Raw genomic sequence first — 15,527 nt, 5'->3', positions numbered from 1 at the left:
TTTACATTATTAGAGCCTTCTGACATTATATTGATTATAATGATGATGAAAAAGGAAAATATAATGTTTTATCTTGACCATTATTAATAAAGTCCAAGGCAATTTTCTTAATATGTTTTTGAGATACTTCGACGTGGGTCGATGTGTGTGGACGTAGTGCCACAGTGATGTCCCCCATTGGTTTGTGGAAGGGAGTTCGGTTGAACATTTTCAAAATCACTATCTTGGTTTTGGAGCAAGAAGTGATGTTTAATCCAGGTAGACCGCCTCTGATTGGTTGGTCACGACAAAGTCCCGCCCTAAAACATCAGAAGACTTGAAACCAGCGACTGAGACCATAAACTCATTAGAAAAGTGTTTATTAAGTGATAAATCAAGTAAGAAGTGGAGTCATTTTTTTAATAGACTTCCACACAATCAGACTTGTTTAGGAGCCAGCAGAGTCGTTCCTGCAGGCCATTAGAAAGACGGCAGCTTAAAGGCACTTCTGCAATGGCACACATCCACTTCTTTTATTCATCCTGTGCTCTTAGTCCTGTTCTAACCAGTTTTATCACCTGACAGGCGCACTAGTCCCCTGACAGATTGTCTTTTGCATTCCAGCGTTCTTATTTATCCCGTCTACCTGATCTTGAACCTGCGCCTGATTCTCAGACCTTGATTCTTCACCTTGCCTGTTCATATTTGCCTTCTTGTTTGTTTACCTGTTTTTGACCCCTGCCTAATTTTTGGATTGAAGTATGAAGACATAGCTGTTAACTTACTGACTTTTAGCGTTCCTGTGGCTTTCTGCCACTACAGACAGTTACAGAAATCATTTGTCTGACCTTTTGACCCATTCCAAAGAAATATTTGGTTAAAATTAGGGAAAAATTGCATCCGTCATTAATAAGAAATCATCACTGACTGCTTTGTATCCTCAACCATTCACCCTGACCTCTTTTTTAGCATCCCACTATTTTGACTTCTGCTTTTCAGAAATAACTGCCATTACTTGCCACTAGAAGTCCTTGTCAGGTAATACGCAGGTCATTTCAGGCATGTGAACAAAAATCAAGACATTTTTCAGGTTATAAAACCTGCTGACAGACTGAGAGGCCGAGCAGCATCACCTACAGAATGGCTGGCATCAAATGTAAACGCTCAATGTTGGAGCTCAAACTGTATCATTACTAAATTTAAGCACAGCCAATCATAGTATGGATGAACTCAACATTGGCAGGGACTCAAAACATGAACCTTTGGATTCATCGACAAGTCTCCAAAGTGTGTTTTGCTGAAATGAGTTAAAGTGGTGAAGCCAGTGATGGAGAGCTAAACTGAAACAGTGTTAAATGGAGTGAAAAGGATCTACCATCTGCCAGCAGGCGTGGAAAGAGCCCTAATCTTTTCCACTAAGCATCTGTACATTGTTGTCCTTAATGGGCTGAATCGAGAGACAACATCAACCTGCACTATGGTAGTGGCCACAGAGGACTATAAAGTCCCAGATATGCTTAGAAATGTCTTTGGCTTCTGTTTTAATGAGCAGCTGTGTTGTACTGCAGGGCCTCTGTGTGTAAATTTAGGACTACTGACACACCACTAAACAGACCATAAAAAACATGGACAAAGTGACTTTGATATTATTCAAACATTTTCTGCAGACATGTTTTGAAGTCTGGATGTATTTCCTGCTTGTTGGCATGTTGGTAACACATCAAGGCGTAAGCACTACAGATGACTGAGACCGGATGAGAGACCAAGCAAAGCTTCACTGCAGTAAAACAATGATAACACAAAGAAATGTATAAAGTGAAGTGAGTTAACCACCAGGATGTTGCACTAGAGAGCCTTTTAACTGTGGTAACCCCAGACATGTTCCATTTTAGCCTCATTTACAAGTGGTTGTTTCACCTCAGGCAGATGGATAAATGGCAAACAATGGTCATACATGGAAAATTACTCCATATAATTCCAATATAGCAAGTGTTAAAACGGTGATTCTTGATTCTCTGACGCCTTAGAATAAAGCAGCGCCTACTTATCACCCCTCATAGCATATTATATGTAATGGGTTGGGATCAACTTCACCACACAAACAGCACAAAAAGTCCAAACCATCCTACTGAATACTAAGATTGCAGAAAAGTCACTAGAAAACAAAATCTAACTTTACACAGTACGTTGTTCATGTTCCTGACCTATTTATCACATCACAGCCCCTCATACGTATCTCTGCAGTGGCTGGTAAAGATGGTGTTAAACCGTCTAAATGTACCGGTGAAAGCAGGCCGCCTCACAGTGGAGTTTGTGTCTGGCTTCAATTATTTACATCCTGCAGAGGTTGTTGGTGTAGTTCCTGTTAACATCTTAACACAGAGACAGTCAGGAGCTGACTGAACACAGGCTACAGTCTCAACCTAAATGACCCACAGTGGCTTTAAGGTCCGTAAAGGTATTTGTTTACATCAAATACTCTCAGAACTATGTTTTTATTTAGACATAGTTAAGTTTGATCAATCTTTCAGGAAAACTTGAGGGAACATAATCTCAGCTTGATTATTTGTCTGATGTAGGACAACAATTTCTGTTTTCCCTGTGATGACCTGTTGAAGATATTGACATGACACTGCTGACTAATGTGCAATCAGTAGCCTCCCTTGTAATGCAATTATAAGAACAAATGCTAGCTGTTATTTGGCTTGCAGACACAGTTTGTGGGTGTCAGTTTCCCATTGATCTATGGAGATGTCACTGAGACACGGCTCTTCAGCTGACTGCATATAATCTAATAAGAAGAGCACTTCAGCAGCAGTCTGGATGAGGTCATACTCACTGAGCTCAATTACAAACTGCAGTCAAGTACTTGGGGAGATGGAAGGTAATGGTGCTGTACAACAAGACAGTTTCCAATAGATTGTACCCTGGATCATCTACTTCAAGCAGAAACCTCAGTACATTTTAAATTTTAATCTGCAGGAACGCACATGCAGACCCACACACACAGTGATCTGGTTCTTGACCAATAATTACATTAGCGGTGAGTGTCTGAGTGTGTGTCTCTAAATGTTAATTTGATCTAGCACCAGTGGAGGCACTAATAGCTTTTATGTTGGTGATTAGTAAATAGGAGGATGGTTGAGTGACTGCACTTCCTCACAGTCATAAAATCCACTAATAACAGACATTAACTCCCTTTACGGTACTTATGTTCGTGTCAAAATTGAATCATTCCTGATTTTTCCATCACTGAAACGCACATAAACTTTGTTCTTTCGGTGTGACACATTCATATCATTTTTTTAATTCAACATTTTGGAAAACACACTCAGTGAGATGAGAGGATTGGTATCAGTACAGTAGAGGCAGGGGACAACAGCTAGCCTGCTCTGTCCACAGATCAGCCACCTCTGAAGCTCAGTAATAGACATGCATCGTTTTGATTCATTGGCATGTTGGAGTTTGTCCATCCACCGAGTGCTTTTGGGTCAGTCCGTGCACACCAGTGATCTAAAACATGCCGCCAAGGTGCCCTTTGGGGGTCAGGGTGTTTGAGGTGCCATCTTTGTGCTTTAATATCCTCAGCTGGAGTCCACCTTGTTTACCATTTCCCTCTCTCTTTATCCCTCCCTTCATTTCCTGTCTCTCTACTACCATCTTCTTCTTCTCACGACATAAAGTTTGGTGCTCCACTGAGTATTTACGGTCTGATACAAACTACAGTGTGTGCATTCATGGTGATGAAGGAACACTGTTCAAAATTGTGGCTCACTGATGGGTTTTGTGGAGTTCCTGGACACAAATTGAGCTCTTCGGTACAGACAAATAAGATGTATCAGGCTTTGGATGCACATAAGCTGTATAGTATGTGAATCAAAGACTCAAGTCAGGCTTTTCTCGATCAGCTCTGCTTTTCTGAGACGTCTAAATGAAACACCCCCAGACACCCACCTGTAACACCTATATATGTGGACACCCTGAGTCTCTGCTGCATCTGCTTATCTTCTCATCCACTTCTTTCTGTCAGTCTGATAAAAACTGTCCTGATCAAACTGAGAACTGCACCGAGACACTCTGAGTGGTTACATTACTGTCACCTGCTCTCCAATTATCACATCATTAATTGATATCTGAGCATATGCCATGTCATTCATAATATATGGCACAGTGAAGTACCTTTTAAATCACATTTCAAATGCCATTCTTTGAGGAAGATACAAAAAGAATAGAAATGCCAGACTCATTGTGATGAATTATTACAGTCATTGTATTCATGCTGGGTAGCTCCAGTGCAGCCTCCATCACATGACTGCACAAGAACAAAGCCACAAGCTCTATCAACAGATTAGAAATCACAGCTCAGGCGTCTCACCAATAAGTAACAAAGTCAGTGGGAGCCAAGCAACACCTCGCTCTGCTCTCTCTGAATAATCCTAAATTATTCATGTGAATCTCAATGAGGCTGCTGTCAGCAGGAAAAACGCACATTACTTATGTAAATCCTCAGCAGCAAAAGGTGTGAGCTGTTGCATAACAGACGCAGCCTGAACTGTCACCTTCCTGCACGACATCCCAACGCTGACACCGACACCACATGGCCTCATTCACTCCATCATCTTTTCTTTCGTCCTGTTCATTTATGTTACCAACTCCCTCTCATAAAGAAGAAAAAAAAAAAAACATCGCTGAGTGAGCGACAATGTTACAGAGAGGAACTATTTATCAACCACCTTTACAAACACAGTCTCACAAAGGTGTGTGTCCCACATAACATCTGGGGCAGTTATAAAGCTAGCATTAGCATAATGGCAACGGCAACATAATAAAAACTTTAATTTATGATTTCAGGGTCATTTATGGGTCAGGTTTAATAAACATTACTAAGAGTTTAATCTGATCTCTTGCAAAATGTTCTTTCAGGTTCCAATAATGTTTTCAGTTGTCGAAATAACCAGACTGTTGCCATTATGTTAAATTGACTGTTGAGGAGCTACAACGGAGCATCATCTGTTATTGTGTGACATGATAAATTAAAACTAATTATCTACAGTTGGATTAAATCCACAAATACCATCCTCACAGACGTGTTCTGTGTGACCATTATAGGATTAAAATATAAAAATAATAAGATATGTGAAGTAACGGTCTGTTTCTTTTTAGTATTTTTTGGTTATTAGCATTTTCCACCAGCGTACTGCTTTCATTTTTCATCTTGACCTGCTGAGTATCACTGCAACATTAATGAAATACATTTGGCATAATTACTAATGTTTTCTATAATTTAGGCTCATTATTTTAACACATGAGATAAGTGGAATTTGTTAAACAAGCCACTAAGATGTTGTGGGTGAAACATTTCCTGGTTCAGGGGTAAACGTTAGTCTATCTGGAGGCTGGTGGATCTCAGTGCTGAGCTGAAATTTGACAGATCTGCTAATCTGTGATGATATTCATGATGCCGATAGCTGACATGTCTGTTAGAGGGACAGCCCACATGGCTCGCTGTATTTTTGTTTTTAAATAAAGCCCATTATTGCTGGTTTGCCACATACCGCTCTGAAAGTAAAGGCCTAAACGTGCTGCCAGATTTCTTTTCCAGGGGCGGAGATGGTTTTTCCTCTAGTTGTGAATTACCCCTCTTCAAGTTCAATCTGAATGAACTTTGAAATTGTGAGTCTGTCCAACTTGCACCCAGTTTGACAGACGTGCTGGGACTGACCTCTCAGAGAAACAGTGATTGTTTCTATAATGTTGTTCATGTAGATGTACAGTGAAATAATACAGGCAGCATAGAAGGAGGATGCTGCTTGGCTGCAGTGAGAGAAAGCACAGGGATAATAGGTAATAACAGTAGCGCCTATGACCATCATAAATACACTGTACCTTCACATTGTCTGGGTAGAGCCCCCCCGGGTGTTTGTCCATGTACTGACACAGGTCTGTGTGCTGTAAAACAAACATAAAAGAACACAATGTTAATTTAGTAGCACAAGAAAGTCTTAAAACCTGCAACGAGTTATTGATCACCTTGAGAGTCAAAGAAGCTGGATGTCAACGAAAAGTGAAGCAGAACAGCCCATAATTGGACATCTCTAAATGTTAGTGGAAGTGGGATGTTTCCAAATATAAAAATCTTTGTGGACGGGGATGTCCACATACTTTCCGTGCTGACATTTAAGAAATCTGGGGGATCTGGGTTCTGTCGTTATAGTCGTGTTTACCATCTGAGATGTGACGTGTGTGACCATCTAATGAGTGATCTGACATGCACGCAGTGTTACGCTGCTCTGCCCTTCACCTCAGTGCTCTGTTAGCAGATTGAGGATGTCGGAGGCAGTGGCTCTGAAATCACACTGATATTTACAATCTCCACGATCTCCTACTGCAGCCCACACCAGTGGAGCCTCATGTGCTGAATAATTCAGACAGCTCCTCCAACATGGACATGCCTGTCCATCTTACTTCTTCCCCTCCATGTCTCAGTAATACATAGCAATGTTTTTCCCCTCAGTTCTCTGTCTCCTCTCCCCCTGTATTTCTCCATCCCTCTGTCAATCATCATTAGCTTAGAGAGGAGAACAAAGAACTGTTTTCTTCTGGTTGAAAAGCCCTCAGTATGTAAAGCAGCACAGACTGATTAACAGCCCAGGACACAAGATGATAGATCATCATGAAAGCAGCAGTTCACCACATTCACACAGCTTTCAGTTCAACATCGTGGACAAATAGAGTCATTAGCCAACAGGTTGAATTCATACAATTAAATGCAAGTGAGTTCTCATATAGTACTCCAAGGCCAAGCTGATGTCTGCTCTCATTTTTTATTCAAATGTGACCCACTGAGTTCCACTCACGTCTCACCAAATCGCCTTCAAAAGCTGAACCTTTGACATGAGTTACATCTACCAACAGGGGGCATTGCCCTGTTTTCACTCTCATTAAATGCAGAGGTGATGGAAAGCTGAGTAAGCTTGTTCTGGGTGAGAGATTTGGACTCGCTCAGCATTTTAAGATCAAAGACAGGCCTGAATATCAATGTGACCATCAGTTGGTACACGTGTAAAGGGTTAACAGAGGATTTGGACTGGTCTGAACGTTGTAAGTCCAGTCTGATTTTTGTCCACAAAGCAGAGGTGAAAACGTTTTTCTGCTTGTGCCATTTGGAAGCTGAGCTGAACAGTACTTTCAATAGTATGCAATAAAGATGTCCTGATAATGTTTTTCTGCCCCTGGGCCTGAGTAATAATTCAGTATTATTGTTTTGACTTTCACTGGTTTGGACAGGAGTTGGAAAGACTCTCTTTATCTCCAGAGAGCAACAGAGAAGTTCATATACAGTTTTCACAACAGCAGCACTTTAAAGTGTTGTAACGTTTGCAAACTCTGGTGCCACTTTTCACTGGCTAAAACACAACAGACTAGTTTTCTGCAGTCAGACCGGCTGCAGATAAAACAGGACGTATTGCAATTTGCTAACTTTAGGAGCTTTTCAAGTCTGTTTTTTCTACCACACTGGTTATAATAGAGACAATGTTTTTGGATTTTATCAGTTTTAGTTATTTATTTATCTATTTAATATGAGTTTCTTTGTTTTATATGGAGCATCAGAAACACACATCACCACAGGAATGTCACACCAGACAGCAGATTAAACTACTCAGGTATCCTGCCAAATACAGAGATTTACCTGGGTGAAAACAGATGACCATTTATTGTGCTTAAAACATTGATCATATTACAAATATACCAAGAAGTTAAGCTCCAGTAGTGACCTTACAGAGTGGCAGAGGACATGGCTAACAAAAGCATATTTCAGTTGTTGCCATCTATAAACTGTTCTTGTAGGAAGATTTTCTGAAGGCCAGAAATACATGAATGGAAAATTCTTGCTGTCATTTGCGTTTGCACAAACACAAATGTACTTTACAGGACAGTTGTGGAAACAGTGACCTTCCAATAAAATGGCCTCCCAGCTTCCTGTTCTGGGCACAGACAGACCAGCCTCTGGGGCTTCTGGCTGCCATCCGATGGCACACAGCAAAGAGTGGAAAAAGCCAAGGCTGCCTTAACATTCTTCAAGTGCCCTATAAACAAGAGTATGCCAATCAAAATATCCGCAGCTCATGTTTCTGTGGGCAGAGTATTAAAAACTCAAACTAAGTCAGCGAGCAGACACTGAGGTCAATCAATCAAACTGAAGACACAGACGAGCGCTGACCTCTGTGCCCTTTAAAACTGTGGTTTCTTTTCCTTTTCAGCAAACACTAAAAACAGATTCTCAACCTAATTTGAGACCTGACAGTTTGCCTTTAAAGGGTCTAAGTGGGTGATGTCAGTGCGGCAGTGTGCAGACTCACCACATATTCGAAGACCAGAGTCAGGGTTTCCTTGGTGTGGATGATGTCATGGAGGAGCACGATGTTGGCGTGTTTCAGGCCTTTCAGAAGAGATGCTGCAGAGACAGAACAGACAGACACAGAGAGTTGGAGGGAAGTGCATATTGGATACCAGAGGAATTGCTATGATCTATGCCTTCATTAGCTTCATCATTAGAATGCAACACAAGCCCTTTATAAGCCTCACTACATACATACAGGGGATTAAGGAAAGATTACAACAGAAAAATAAATTACAAGGTGGATTTACTGCAGTAAGTTCTCACACGCCTTTGTCAATATATTCATGATGTAATGGACACTGTTAAAAGATCACTGAGGTGATGTGCTGGGGGAGATGTTCAAATTGTCTATCACTTTACTGGCAAAAGGCTTACTGGGTCTTAATGAGGAGGATGGGTGTGATCAGTACATTCTGCAGCAGACTTGTTAAGACTTCTGCATGAGATTTGCTTCATTTGAGTCAAACCTTGAGAACAGCTTGGGAGGATTGTGCAACCAATAGAAAAGATATATGAAAAAAGCAATGGGTTGCGCGGTCAGCGAAGGTTTGCAGAGTCAGTTATGCGAAGGAAAATCCTTTAAAATCCTGGTGCAAGTGGTCAGAGGAGCGCAGCTTTAAGCCGACCACTTGAACCAGCAGAGAATCTTGTCCATCTTGTAAAACCAAATCCAGAGGAAACTGTGAGTTGCGGCTGGCAGCTGTCAAATGTAAACTTGACGTTCACCAGAACGGCACACTTGAAGTCAAGTCAGACTTAAATCACAAAATTGTCTGCACTGACTGTCCAAACTATTTTAGCTGAATGTTGGATTGTAGGGATAATTTAAGACAGACTTGAGGTCTGTCATGATAAGTTGATTTAAAGCAAGACTGGATCCATCATGTCTCATTAAAGGAAGACATTAAGGAGACAGTCAACAATGTCGACATTTCTGTTTTAGCTATATTGATTTGTTAGAAACACCCACATTTTTGCCCATATTTAAAATCCAAAGACTCAAACACTGCAAAGCTTTCTTAAGTGATCACAGAGACAAATTTTCAGACAAACAACTGACAGAAAAACTCATCCACACACAGTCAGGCAACACAGAGAATCGTTTCATTAAGATAAATTGCGAGAGCAGCATAATAAGCACACTTTTTAAAATGAGACATAAATAGGATTTGATGCATTTAGCAAACACAAAGTTCTTTTCCAAGGGCACGGAGAGCTTTGACGGCCAAATCCTCAGAGAACCGGCGAGTGATGGAGCCTCATGAATACATTCATCCTGTATGAGGACCTAAAGGTTGTTAAAAAAATCAGATCAGGCAGGACTCCTCTCAGTAAGCAGGAGGTTACTGAGAGGAGCTACAGATACCTCAAAGATCCTGTCACTGTTTGAAGATCCAACCCCCTCCCTCGCACACATACACCCATCCCATCTCTAGTAATGGGCATGGGTGTGTGCAGTTTTAATAAGCTTGGACACACACACACACACACATTCAATTCTCCTCTCCTCTGGATAGATTACTTTATTCAGCAGAAGTCTGTAATGCTGCTCACATATCTGCGCTGGGAGCTTCCTGCTCAGTAATTGCTGAATTAGTTCAATTTCAAAGTGCCTTTCTGATCCGCTCACAGGGAGAGTTTGGACTCTGTGTGAGTGTGTGTGTGTGTGTGTGTGTGTGAGTGTGTGTGTGTGTGTGTGCGTCTGAAGCCCAGGATGGCTCTCGCTTCATCAGGCCTGGATCATACACAGATCAAACAGGCATTTTCTCATCTAAATTCAAATGCCAGTTGTGCTTGTGGAGGAGAGTGTTTCAGTAAACTGAGGAGCTCCAAGTGCTTCACATACACAACTGACAGGACAAAGCAAGCCAGGACATGGTCTGTGCTGCTCATATACATATAAAAGGACAACTGGTAAGTCACGGGATATCAGCCATATGAATAAAAAGCTACATTCTGTGTGTTAGCAGATAGTATTTTCACTTTATTAGGTATGTTTACTGCAAAGAATCCATTTCTCCAAGACTTTTTAGTTCCTGAATGACTCCGTTACGTGTTATTACAACTAATAAGTGAAATAGAAAATCTTCCAGTCAATGAAACGGCTTCAACCTTCAGCTCCTAATACAGTGTTTCAAGAATTTTCCAGAGTCAGTTTTCATGGATTCTGTCTAGTCAAAGAGACTTTTGAAACAGGCTGATCTGTATGCTGAGCGAAGGGGCAGGGGTAATCTCAATGCCCTGGCAGATCCTTCCACTTTAAAGAAGAAAAAGACTTTTAGATTTCAGTAATAGACCGAAAATACTTGATAAGATGGATTTTTGCCATGTTTGAGTAGTAATCATTCATGTTCATTTGAAATCATCCATTAAATACTGAACATGTGCTGAAGGCGCACTATAAAACCTATTTAATATAATGGAGCAAATATCGAGTTAATCGCTAACTTTACTGTGTTTACGGTGAGTTGAAGAACTCTGATTCAACAGTTTGACAGACTGAGGAACTAAAGAGGTCTACAGTCTGATCAATAGAGCCTGTGGGACTCTAAATCTTCTGTTTGATGGCAAAAGCTAATATTCTTCACATCAGATAAAAGAGGAGTCTGACGTAATATTATATATAATATATAGCCATTATCGGTGGCACAGAAAAAGTTATTTAGAGCTGTTTAATGCCATCACTGCTGGTTGATGCAAAATGCATGTCTACCCCAAGCTAATATACAAGTTAGAAAAAGATTCTGTGTAAATGGGGTATGAATATTACAGGACACCGTAGCCACGCCTGGCTAAATGCAGACTTTGAATGGGAACAGTAGCCTCCTTAAGCTGTGACGGATGTTGTTTCATAAGAACACCAGCGCAGACAAGACCACAGCTTGAGAAAAAGGCCTCCTGAATGTGTTCAGTGTATTTTGCGGAGAGTGAACATTAGTGAAAACTGATGGGTCAGCTACAAGAAAACAGCTCCTGAACTCTAAACCCCGCTCACTCGGGACCACCAGTCCTGCCGAGTCAGGAGTTCTGTGGTACAAACCACGTGTCCAGGCGACCTGATGGGTTACAGCGAAAGCAAAATTCAGCATTGTTTACAACTCTTTTATAGTTTAGCAAAAATAGAACTTCCTTTTTATTGTTGCTTCACCAAATTGTTTTCTTGAGTCACGATTCAAAAGGAACTTCTATTGAAGGGGAAATAGAAGAAGAAGTTGGGGGTCCAAGATTCGTCACGAGGATTTCACTCCAGTCTGTTTATTTGTATTTCAGTCATATTTAAACATCTAAACAGTCTCTGCTCTTGGAGTTAAACCTCTTACCTTCTCTTATGGCTGTGAAGGGGGTTCCTTCCTCCTCTTGAAGACGAATCACCTTCAGAGCCACCAGCTTCCCATTCACCCTGGCAACAACACAATGGGCAGTCAAAGTATGGTAATCCCGTGTTTGTCTTTTTTTCTTCTTTTTGGTGACATGAAAAAAGAATCTATTAAAACCAGTGAAGCCAGAGAACAGCGAGGATTGTTAAGTCAATGAAATGTAATTTAGCAGCAGTGGAGTGAGACCCGGCTACAAGGCCACAGGATTACATCTGAATAAAGCCCACCAATCAAAGCTGTTGTCGTGACGAGCGGCGCACACTAACATCATTACTGAGAAAATTACAGTGGTGTGAAGTTTCATACATTTACAGTATGTGAACTTTTCATTTTGGAGAGTTTCATTAGCCAAACGTGGAGCGAAAAGCAGAACAACATAACAAGTGGAACAGAGCTGTTCAATCAATAAATGAAAGCTCCCAGCCTACAGTGATTAAAATAAAAGAAATTACTTTGCTTGTGTGGGATTTGCAGCTCTACAGAGAGGTGAAAATATTATTTACATAAAACTACACGCCGTAGATGTTATTGCTGTTGCATTTAATTATGTCATTCAGTTACAGCGCTGCTCCAGTATAATTAAATGTAACATTCACTGCCTGCGTGAGTGGCTCTCATGAACTATAAAGAAGAGTGACTGGATTAGACGTACTTCGTCATGCACATGCTACTTACTTGCTCTTCCCTTTGTAAACTGTAGCATATGAACCCTCTCCCAGTTTCTCCAGCTTTTCATAGGAGTCTGCCTTTCCAAACTTGGGGCTTGTAGGCTAAGGGAAAAGAAAGAGATATGCAAAGGTAATATAAAAAGGATGGATTGGGTAACCCAGAAAAGAAAACTCTCCGAGGATTTCACAGACTACATCACAAGTGTATGTGAGATATTAAAATCCGGAGGCTCCCTACTGCATCATCTGGGAGGTGTAATGTCAACGAGGAGGAGGAGAGAAAATCTCACTTTTCATTTTATGTAAAAACTCTGAAGACTAGTTTTCATTTAATCATCAGCTCACAACTTTTAGACATTTTTCATTGTCAACAGTTCACAGAGGAAAAGGTAACAACCACAGCTGGGAGGAAATGAGGCCCAGAACTGAGTGTGTTCATATCCAGCTGACGTGAAATGTGGAAACTAGCTCAACTTTAAAACTTCATGTAATTGGACACGACTGCAGTGATGTGGTGATGATCTTTAAAAGGTTCCATAATATGCAAAATGCACTTTTAAATGACCAAACTATAAGAAAATAGCACCCTTTGATCATTTTAGTGTCTAAAGCTAAGCGAACAGCTGTGAACAGCTTGGGAAATTATATATATATATATATTTCTGAAAATAATGTGGTAACCATGATAACACATATGCCTAACAGCACCTGTGTGAGGGGGGGCCCACCCTGATCAGCCTGACTCTGGTCTGCTGAGCTTGTATCCTATTGTGTGTAATTCGGCAGCTCATTGACTCCATTAAAAAAAGTGTGTGACACAGTGATCCCACAATAATCCTGCTGTACAAAACACCTCTTCTCCACGTATTTGTCATTAATCATAACATTTGCAGTCTAACGGCAGTAATGACGCTCTTCTTTGTGACACCTGAGAACATAAACACACTTCAGAAGCAACCTGCTGTCAGACGCCCCGGTTTTGTCACTTTTCCAAAGTAAACATACCACAACCTGAAAAGCTGCTTAGATTCAATATGTAGTAAGAACATTGGCACACAGCTCGTGTTCATTTGATGATGGCATAGAGATGCTCACATCACACGACGCTACCATCCAGTGCTGTTAATGTACCTGGAAGCAAACCCAAGGCCCAGGACAACCCTCAAGGAGCTCTGCTTCCAGCGTCACAACACACACACACACACACACACACACACACACACACACACACACACACACACACTTTCAAAGATTGTCTAAAGCGCGGTGCTGCCTTCGCTACATCTGCACTGCCCTCGCTGCGTGATCATCCCTCTGATGTTATCTCACCATCCTCTGCAGCTCTATTAGGCTCAACATTTCTGAGGCTTCTCTAAACAAATTAGACTTCCTCCAGGGATCAAGCAGGAAGCGTAACTCTATCTGTGAAGCAACTCAGTTGAACGCTCAGATATTCCCCTCCTGGTGGCCTGAGGAACCTCTCACAGAGACTCATGTTGCCTCTCTCACTGATATCGAGTTGGACTACAAAGAAATTCCCCTCTCATGCATTTTTCATGTACAAATAGTCTTTTTTCTGTCTACATCATTCTGCATCGATCTTTTCACACCTGCCCTTCACTGCTTGAATTAATGAAAAGAAATCATGTCTGTGTTCTTTATTTTCATGTTATAACATCGCAATGGCTCATCCAACATGGGACTGCATTACCCAGCAGCACACCTAAATCAGACTTCCAGAATTCAGTTTATTACTAAAAAAAAAAGAAAATGAATAAATGATCAATGAAGAAAAATCACACCACCTCACAAAAAAACAACAAGCCTGTCCAGAAAAAATACTTGTGGCTGCTACTTGGAAACAAAGTGACAAAATATTTCTGACACACTGAAATAAAATCTGTAGCCAACTTTCTTTTCCACCTAATTTTTAATGAGCTACTTCCTTCAAATGATTGAGGTTTTCTACTTTTGCTTAAAGCATATGATGTACAGTATATGGCAGTTCAACTGAGAGATGAAACACACATTTCACTTATGGTTGTAAAGAGATTCTTCTTCCTCACAAACAAACTTTGACTAAGTTCAGAGAATGACTTTTATCAGCTACAGCTAATTCAACATGCCAATCATCCAAAAAGATACTGATGGGGGTCCAATTAGTGCAAACGATGGAGGATACACTGACAAAACTAGGAACGTCATCGGTCTGGTGTATCTTGGTGTTTGCTAATTCATGTCAATAACAGAGCCCCAAAGGTCCAACTGAAAAACTGAAGCAACAGTCAAGACATTCGCTTTGAAGAGTCACAAGAATGAGCACTCCATGCTGTTTGGGCCCTTAAATCCTGCCTCCTGTGTCCGACACACGGGATAGGTGAGGGGAGAGGGAGGGGTTTTATTTCGTTTGGTGAGTAAATTGTTCTAAATATATAAGAATGTTGAAATTTCAAATGATCTGACATGAGTGCAGCATCCTTATAAAGTGTCTCTGCTGCTTAAAGCTCCTTATGGCCAAGGGCAGGCAATGAATGATGGTCAGAGAAAAGTTTACCATCCAATTTTTGAAACCAGGAGGTTGTGAAATCCAAAAGAGTTGGATCGGCTGGGTTGTCTAAACAAAAGGACCACGAAAGGGACAATTTACACATTTTCATAATCACGGCTGAAACAATTCATTAGTGTCTCACAGCGATGCTGGCAGGCAATCAGTCAAGCCTCATATCACACTTATTAAATCCCATTTGTGCGCACATTCATTAGGCATTTCACATTCTGAGCTAAATTAAAAAAAAGAAACCACATATGTATAAAACCTGAAAATCTCATTTGCATGATTAAGAAATCATGTTGTTTGTAAACAGCCTTCAATTAACGGTGTGAAGGAAAAGAGGCTGGGAAACGGGTTTCAGACGGAGAAAAGAAAAGGCTGCCAAAAGCACAACACCTGAGAATAAAAGGGATAATTGGTGCTTTGACAGCTTCTGAAAAGCTGCAGCCACGTCAAGGCCATGCAAGTGCACACTATCGTCCTACTGTCCAGCTGTCTTAGTATGGAGGAGGGAAGTTTTAGTATATTAGATAAAAATGAAACTTGATGGG

The 15,527-nt window shown here is 40.9% G+C and overlaps 1 protein-coding gene across 1 annotated transcript in view; it reads right to left on the bottom strand.

The window, feature by feature from the left end:
• The window catches only part of cdk14 (cyclin dependent kinase 14), a 150,031-nt gene that overhangs the window by 83,977 nt on the left and 50,527 nt on the right, over positions 1-15,527 (bottom strand). The window contains exons 4-7 of the mRNA XM_070835382.1: positions 12,433-12,527; positions 11,701-11,780; positions 8,340-8,434; positions 5,866-5,928 (exon numbers count right to left, since the gene is read on the bottom strand). Of these exons, the coding sequence (XP_070691483.1) occupies positions 5,866-5,928; positions 8,340-8,434; positions 11,701-11,780; positions 12,433-12,527 (333 nt within the window). The remainder of the gene's footprint in view (positions 1-5,865; positions 5,929-8,339; positions 8,435-11,700; positions 11,781-12,432; positions 12,528-15,527) is intronic.

This window comes from Pempheris klunzingeri, chromosome 8, assembly GCF_042242105.1.
Source record: "Pempheris klunzingeri isolate RE-2024b chromosome 8, fPemKlu1.hap1, whole genome shotgun sequence".
NCBI classification, from domain to species: Eukaryota; Metazoa; Chordata; class Actinopteri; order Acropomatiformes; family Pempheridae; genus Pempheris; species Pempheris klunzingeri.
This window is presented reverse-complemented; position numbering and strand designations above follow the sequence as displayed.